Source organism: Heloderma suspectum, chromosome 6 (genome assembly GCF_057233095.1).
Source record: "Heloderma suspectum isolate Gila_16-S chromosome 6, 16-S_ref, whole genome shotgun sequence".
Lineage (NCBI taxonomy): Eukaryota > Metazoa > Chordata > Lepidosauria > Squamata > Helodermatidae > Heloderma > Heloderma suspectum.
In genome coordinates, this window is record NC_139463.1 from 81,494,135 (window position 1) to 81,502,607 (window position 8,473).

The 8,473-nt window shown below is 38.4% G+C and overlaps 1 protein-coding gene across 1 annotated transcript; it reads right to left on the minus strand.

The window, feature by feature from the left end:
* Positions 1 to 771: 771 nt before the first annotated feature.
* LOC146341455 (olfactory receptor 13H1-like) lies at positions 772 to 1,704 on the minus strand. Its single transcript, XM_084807462.1, has one exon. It carries the CDS (start codon positions 1,702 to 1,704, stop codon positions 772 to 774), a length of 933 nt encoding a protein of 310 aa, XP_084663588.1.
* Positions 1,705 to 8,473: the final 6,769 nt, after the last annotated feature.

Below are 8,473 nucleotides of genomic sequence, written 5' to 3' on the forward strand. Positions count from 1 at the left end.
CATGGCCTCTCCAGTCCTCTCCTGGCACACCAAAAGGAAGTACCATCTAGCTGCTTTTTATATTATTAATCAGGAAATTGAAGCGATAGCACCTCTGTCCTCCTCTCGCTCTTCCTGGAATGGCATAGGATAGGCAGAGGATGCTGAACTTGGAGTGTTATATATATCAGAAGTGCAGCCCACTGGATTGTGCCCTAAGGTATTGTTTGTTTAATTGTAGGTGTTTATTCTTATCCTTTCCTATCATCACCCCCCCATTTAGCGAAACAGTGTACTTCTGACTACCTGATTCATGAAACAGGGAGAGGCTATCAGCATCTTGCCCTGCTTTTGGAATATTTTGGAACATCTGTTATTAATATTATTGCCTGATTTGCCATGGAATCCTGGGCAAATAGAATGGTATCTATGCTTAGGCACGATATGCCAGCTCTTAAAAATGCAAATACTTTTGATCCACTGAACTGTGGATTGCATTAACAGTATGCTCACAAGACAGAGAGATGAGAGAATAACATCATAGCTTTCTCTTAAAAAAATCTGATTGGGGGGGGGGAAATCTGAAAGATGGGTGTAAGTATAGTGCAGATTAATTTCACGTACCTCTAACATTTTTTCACATTTTTAACAGTATGAAAAATTATTAAATAATTCTTTTATTTTTTATTACTAGGCAGAGTTAGAAGAAATTAGACAATATGTAGAAATCAGAGGATGGCTCCTGCATGTTACAAAGAAAATATCCTACTCCCCCCCAATCTGTGTTATCTATCAGGTTTTTTTACCCATCACTCTCCTCAATGCTGCCAACACTTCTTGATTTCTCAGAGTATAGATTAAAGGATTAAACATGGGTGTCAGCACTCCATAAAATACTGAAATTATTTTGTCAATGTCACGGGTGTTTTTATTCTGGGGAAGGATGTATGTAAATATACAGGTGCCATAGAACATAGTCACCACAGCCAAGTGAGACCCACATGTAGAAAATGCCTTCCATCTGCCTCCTTCTGAGTGCATCCTCAGGATTGCTGAAAGAATGCGTATATAGGAAAAAAGGATAAAGCCAAGGGGGAGAATCAGTGTAACCATGCTGGTGAAATATATGCTAATTTGACTTGAAGAAGTATCACTGCAAATCAGTTTGAAGACAGCTTTAAACTCACATGATAAATGGTCCACCTCATTGTTTCCACAGAATCTAGCTGGTTTAGCAAGACAGGGGGCTACTGTAATCATAAAGGCTACAGTCCATGTAACACTGGCAAGCAGGATGCAAACTCTCCTGTTCATGATCAGTGTGTAATGGAGTGGGTTGGAGATAGCAATGTAACGGTCATAAGCCATGACAGCCAGAAGGAAACACTCAGTTGATCCAAAGAAGAGACCAGTATACAGTTGGGTGAAGCACAAAGGAAGAGATACAACAGGTCTATCCACCATGCAGTTGGCGATAGACTGTGGGATTCCAGATGACGTGAGGAAGAGGTCAACAATGGACAAATTACACAGGAAAAAATACATTGGGTTGTGGAGCCGTGGATCAGATATGATCACAAATACAATGAGACCATTTCCAACAACTGTTATTGAGTAGGCAATCATCATGATGGCCATTAAACTCATCCTTGACTTGGGTCTGCCTGACCAGCCAATGAGGATAAATTCAGTCACTTCTGTCTCATTTTCTCCTACTTCCTGCATCAGGGATGATCTGAATTGGAAGAAAACAAAATATAGACAAATGAATGTGAAGAATTTAAACATAAATAGCAGTACAAGAGATCAAATTTAATTCATGTTCCTTTGTTCATGTGCAGCTCACACAAAGAGCAGATGAAATGGTAAAATTCTTCTTGGACTGCACACTTTAGACCACATGATTGAATGCTCCTGTTTAGAAAACTCAATTTGCATATAGAAAGCTAGAAGTTAGAGGATGTGCTCTTTTTTCTATTCTTTTTGTAAGCTCCAAAGCTGGAATCCGATTACTTTCTGTGAGAGTGCATTGTATTTATATTTGTATGTGAAGAGTTTATAAGAAGTTGTATAACATTTTCATAATAAAAAAGAGAAAGATTACTAAATAGGGCTGAGTCAAAATGCCCCCCAGCTCCCCCTCAAACCCCTCAATTTGTCACTGATTATCATGTTTTAGGGGAAGGAGGCACTAACAGTGGTGGAAGCAGGGAAGAGAACAGCTGCTTTCCCCCTCTTAAAACTAAAATGCATTTAGCATTTTAGCTTTTTAGACTTTTAGCTTTGCTGTTTTAAATCTGTGTTTTAAATCTATGCATTGCTGCTAGGTTTTATTCTGTTTGTATTCTGGCTGTTTTGTTATACTGTGGTGTTAATGTTTTATGTATTTTATATTGTTTTGTTGGGCGCTCTTTGGTTTCAATTTTTGTGAACTGCCCAGAGAGCTTCAGCTATTGGGTAGTATAGAAATGGAATTAATTAATTAATTAATTAATTATTTTTAAAAAACAAAATAGTATGAGAAAGCCATTTCAGAACTGTGGGTGGCCAGAGAACAGTTCCAGACAACATGCCTTCTCTTCCAGGTATGCCTCTCACTGGTGGTGACTCTGTTTTGGGTTGTAAGGGAATAAAACTCATTTGATTCCATTGTGGATTTCTCCAACATCCCTAGTTTGGTGTTTGTGGTGTACAACACCATCTGAATTTCATCTCTACTAAACAACCTTTTGCAGCTTTTTGTATTGTTTCAAAACCTCTTTTTGATTATAGGCAATGGGGTGGGGGTGGGGAATACACTACTGGGAAGGTCTCTTTCAAACCGCTTTTTGGCTCTGTTACAGATTATTCTTTATTTCTTATCCACATTTTCAGTTTGTTCTGAGTTATAGTTCGAAAAATAGACAATGAAAATATTAACAGTGCAATCTTAAATATGTCTACTCAGCAGTAAGTCCCACAGTGTTCAGTGTAAGAAGAAATTAATGTAGTGTGTAAAATCACATATAATTCCATGAAATTATTATAAAGAAGAAAATAATGAATGAGAAAATGTATTAGTTGCCCTCTTAAAACCCCTTGAAATCAGAAGAAACCCCTTGAAATCAGACTGAAGATTTCCCAATGTATTATATTCCTTGTGATATTGGTAAGACTACTTTAAAAATGAACTAACTGCATTCAATGGATACAACTGTGAATTTGTTTTAAGCACTGAGGAACATAGGCACAATTTCATTGCGTTCAAAAGTTTTAAAAAGTTCTAGTTTAAGAATAATCCTACTATTTAATACAAATTCATTTTAATTACCTTTTCAGGATCTGAATCATGCACTTTTAGAAGAATTATCATTGGAGATTCATTTAAAAAAGGGAAGCAATCAGCTGCAATAGAATCCCTTGATGAATGAACAGAAAAATAGGTACTTCATTTTCAAGAGAGCTTTTATAAAGGAAACAATGGGCTAGACTAGAGTAGATTTCTTTTTAAGTACAGTTGTCTTTTTTGCTCCCCTTGGACACATTCCCAGATGTCTCATTACTTTCTGAAGTTATTCCATATCTAAAATTTCAGATCATGGTGAGTAGTGGTGCTAATATTAACCTGAAGGCAGGAAATTGTTATGGAATGTTACCAAATAAAATATTTAAGGAGTTTTACTAGTATCTAAAAGAGATTAAATTAGACTCAAATATTTCCTCAAGGAGAGGGTGGTGTCCACACATCTTTTCTTGAAAACAACTTTGATAAATTCAACTATTCTGAATGTAGAGGTGCCACCTAATAAAGATCATATATGTTGGATGAGATTTACCCAGCTACAAGAGTGGCCTCCTCTCCAGTGTAGTTGTTGCTGTTGTTGTTGTTGTTGTTACATATATGATGATGATTAGGGTTCCACCCTTAAAGGAGGCCTAGAAATAATTTTAGATATAGATAGATAGATAGATAGATAGATAGATTAGACAGAGAGAGAGAGAGAGAGAGAGACAGACAGACAGACAGATAGACAGACAGACAATAGATAGGTAGGTAGATATAGATAGGTAGGTAGACAATAGCTGATAGATTGATAGATGGATGGATGGATGGATGGATGGATGCAAGTCATTTGCAAGTCAGCGCGGACAGCAGCAGGTAAGTGCTCCATTTTGTGTGCCTTTCGTGGGGGGGGGGGCTTCATTCTGCCATGGATTTCGGGGGGCCGGATGCACTGGCATTCGGCCTCACCAAGATCCATGGCGGAATTCTCTGAGATGCCTAGGACTCCCTCAAAGCAAAACAAATCCAATTCTATACACCCCTGAAGATTTGAGATTTGGAGGGACACAGAGACACAGGGAATGTGTCTTCAATTGTTAATGTATTAAATATTTAAATGTATTAAATGTATACATTTATTAAATATTTAAATATTTAAATTAAAGAATGTGTCTTTAATTGTTAATGTATTAAATATTTAAATATTTACATAGACTAAAACGAGGGGGGGAAGGAACGCAAATGGCACCCACTATGCCATTTGCGTTCCCCCCCTTCTTTTTTTGCTGTAATAGCCTACGTAAATAATTATGTAGGCTAAAATGGCAAAAAAAAGGGAACGCTAATGGCGGCCGCCATAGCCACTGCCATTTGCATTCCCTTAGTTAAGCCGTCATCGGCTATGTAAATACTTAAGTAGCCTATCACGGCCTCCGCAGGGATGCAAATGGCGTCCCTGCGTTAGCCGTGATAGTCTGCATAATTATTTACGTAGCCTATTACAGCTATGATGAAGAAGCGAATGGCGGCCGCAGACACGGCTGCCATTCGCAAGTCAGCGCGGACAACAGCAGGTAAGTGCTCTGTTTCGTGTGCCTTTCGTGGGGGGGCGGGGCTTCATTCTGCCATGGATTTCGGGGGGCCGAATGCACTGGCATTCAGCCTCACCGAGATCCGTGGTGGAATTCTCTGACATCCCTAGGACTCCCTCAAAGCAAAACAAATCCAATTCTATACACTCCTGAAGATTTGAGATTTGGAGGGACACAGAGACACAGGGAATGTGTCTTTAATTGTTAATACTTTTTTCCCAAGCTCTCCATACAAGGAAAATGCCAGGTTAGGAAATAGTGGGGTGGGGTGGGGTGGGGTGGGGGGTGGAGGGAGGAGGAGAGGTGTGGTTTTGTAACTGGCAGGTCTACCTTCTAAACATAGTGAATGGGTTTACTAGGGTTTTCTAATTCCAGTGGTATATTGAAGTAATATTCAATGATTTATTATTATTATTTTAAAACCCTGCTAGTTGCCAGAGATAAGTCTATCTCATGTTGGTTCAGACGCCACGAAGCCAGGAAATCAGAAGCTAAGGCAGATACTTTAACAGATGTACACTGTGATCAGTGATGATGTTGTGTAATGTCACAAATTGTGTTTGCTTACAACTTACCCTCCGTGCACCCACACTTCTCCTCGGTCTTTCAGGACCAAAAAAGTCCAGATGAGGAGGATGGAGTGCCTGGGATCTACAAATATGTTCCATGTTGTCCTAGTCCTGTTCTGCCTTATGAAGCACCTGAGTCTTACTGTATTGTTAGAGGAATCCTCCTGTGTGGTGACTGTTGCTTACATCAGTAGATGGCAGGATGAGTGGATGAAGAATTCATGAGAACACAGATCCCTAAGAGCTTCATGGAGACCATACAGTTCTTAATCAAAGTAGGCCTCCTTCATGCTCCTAGAGGAAAAGAGCTGCTCCCCTTCAACCCCAAACACTTGGGAATAGATCATTCTTCTATATTCAATATGAAATGAGGGATGAGAAGAATTGTTTAATAGTGAAATAGTTTAAATAAGTGTCACTTCACCACTTCATCTGTTCCAACCCCAAAAATGATGCTTGTGGATGGTGAATTCTCCCACATTCCACATTGGCTTAGCCAGGAGCAGAACAGAGAAGTCCCATTCCATAATTGTTCTGTGATTCTGTCCTTCTCGATCCTTCCTTCCTTCTTTCCTTGCTTCTTCTTTTTTTTCTGTTTGGACAGGGAGAGTTCCTTTGGTGGGCCTGGCTTTTCATAAAATCTTTAAAAAGAGAGTTGGGGGGGGAAGAGGGGGAGGACTTATTTAACCATCCCTCTTTTTATGTTTAGGTTGCACATGTGTTCAATGTTGCAAAAGTGGGAGTGCATCATTTTATCATTGTACCTTTACATGCTGGCTAAGTATCAAAATACAAATAAAGTGTGGGGCTGGCATGTGGTTTCAACATTTTAGCACTTCAGTTTTCCCCTGGAAAAATAACGAAAGTCTCCCCCAGCATACAATCAGATCCTACCCAACTAAATTCTGATCCCAGAACCATTCTTGAAGTATTGCATGGCAAACTCCATGATGCAATCTGTCTGAGGCAAATGCCATTAACATACCTATATGACAGTGCCATTAATGCAAAATATTAAGGACTTCACCACGTATGCTGAATTTAGTCTAAACATTGTAATCACAAAAAAATGCCCCAGACTGCCTCATTAACAAGCACTTTATAGTTTGGGTGAGAATATAACACTTTTTTTTTTCCTTTTGCACAGAGGCAATTATGAACTCTGTAATTAGCAATACTATTATTGAAGTTGCTTCTTCTGTAATGCAAAACAACACAGCTTAAAAGCATAGGTGTTTAGATATGGAACTCACTTGACTGCTAGTTGCAATCTGCCACACAGAGCTAAGGTGGTGTTACTCGAAAGAGGAGTAGAGCTGAATTAATCATCTACCGTGCCTGCTGCAGTTGTCAGAAATAATTTTGTTGGGCAGTTGTGGCATGGATAGGCATATATTAGAATGCAAGTGCTTGTTATTGCTGCTGTTCTGGCAGCTTCAGTTTCCCACTCTTCTGTGTGAGGAAATGAAAGGAGAATGTAGTCTTTCTAGAAACATTCACAACAACTTGCATAAGCCTGGAGAAGTAATAATTGGTGGGATTCTCTCCCTAACACATCCCTTGGCACATCTGCTCAATTTTACACAAGTTCCTGATAGCAGCCATGATACTTCTCTGTAAGCATTTTTATTGTTTTTACCAGTAATACCATTTGCCAGGTGATGATAGCCTTTCCAAGAGCTGTGAGGGTGTTGAGGTGGAATTTCAAGAGGTACAGCTTTTCACACCATATAAAAGGCATTTGTGACAATGTTGAATCATTTCAGTTTCTGCTGGTAATTGATTTATCAAAGGGACAAGAAAGAAGTTGGCATCTTTATAGATAAGTATATCTAGAGATGCTAGTGAAGGATACTTAGCTTAGACCCAGAAACAAGCTTCAGGGTTTCAGTAATGTTTGCCCCAAAGGATGGGTGACAAAGATAAAGAATAAAACCTTTTTTTAAAAGGCATTTAAGAAAACTGGTGTCAGCTTCAGAAGAAATGTAATCTCTTTTTTGTTTGTTTGCTTTGTTCTCAGGGGCAAGCCTTCAAAACAGCTCCCTAGACAAAACAGCAGAGATATTTTTTCTGTTGTTTTACCTTTACTGGCTGCATTGAAGAGGTGCCCTTGGGGAAAACAAACCCCTGCTTTGATTTGGTCAAAAACTGATCTCTTCCCTTTTTTTCTGTGCCCTTACCCATCTATTGATCAGCCTGAGAAGAATTTTTTTAAAACCCTTTAAAAAAGTAATTTAAGAAAACTGAGGTTAGCTTCAGGGGAAAATAAATAAATAAATGTGAGAATATATATATTTGTGATCGGTATACAAAAGAATTATGTCAAGATCAGGTTTTCTATTCCAGCTTGTTGCATTTGATTTTTCTCTGTCATTTTTTGGCCACTGATCTCTTGGACTCATTTTTGTGTTTGTTGTATGTATGCATAAAGAAAAAAAAATACTTTGAGCATAAAGCTGGATGGGACAAGGTTTCAGAGGAGGAACACTTCAATATCTGTATGAAAACACTGGGAATAGTTTGGCATGGTTGGTGGGGAAACATCAGTGGAAATTGTATTCATTTATGATGCATTACAAATAAGAAGTGTAGTGCTAGGTTGGATACACATTTAATTTGGTGCATTTAATTTAATTTGTAGAAGGAGCAAACAAATCATACTTGGATCACCTGTGGAAGGTGATTTAGGCTTGCAAAAGACAATAAAATTATCTCTTAAGTTTTTGTGTTTGAATTTGAGTATATTATAATATCTGTCCATGTTTTGTTGAATGACAGCATTCATTCATCTGGGGTTAAATGTAATTTACAATAATTTAACACTTCTTTTTAATTGTTTATCCCAACATGTTGTATTGCTGTCTGCACATTTTTAAGTTTATTTTTTAAAAAAATAAACAATGAAACAAGGGCAGGAACAATCCAATGTTATGTGCTTTTTAAGCCCAACTGATCCCAAATTCAGTGAGTTAATCAACAGGACAAAGTGCTTAATTCTGGCTGGGTCTACCCCAGACAGACCAGATTTACAATGAAATTTTCTTTCTTTCTTTCTTTCTTTCTTTCTCTCC

Coding starts and splice junctions, on each gene's coding strand:
- LOC146341455 (XM_084807462.1), bottom strand. CDS start 1,704: ATGCAGGAAGTAGGAGAAAATGAGACAGAAGTGACTGAATTTATCCTC.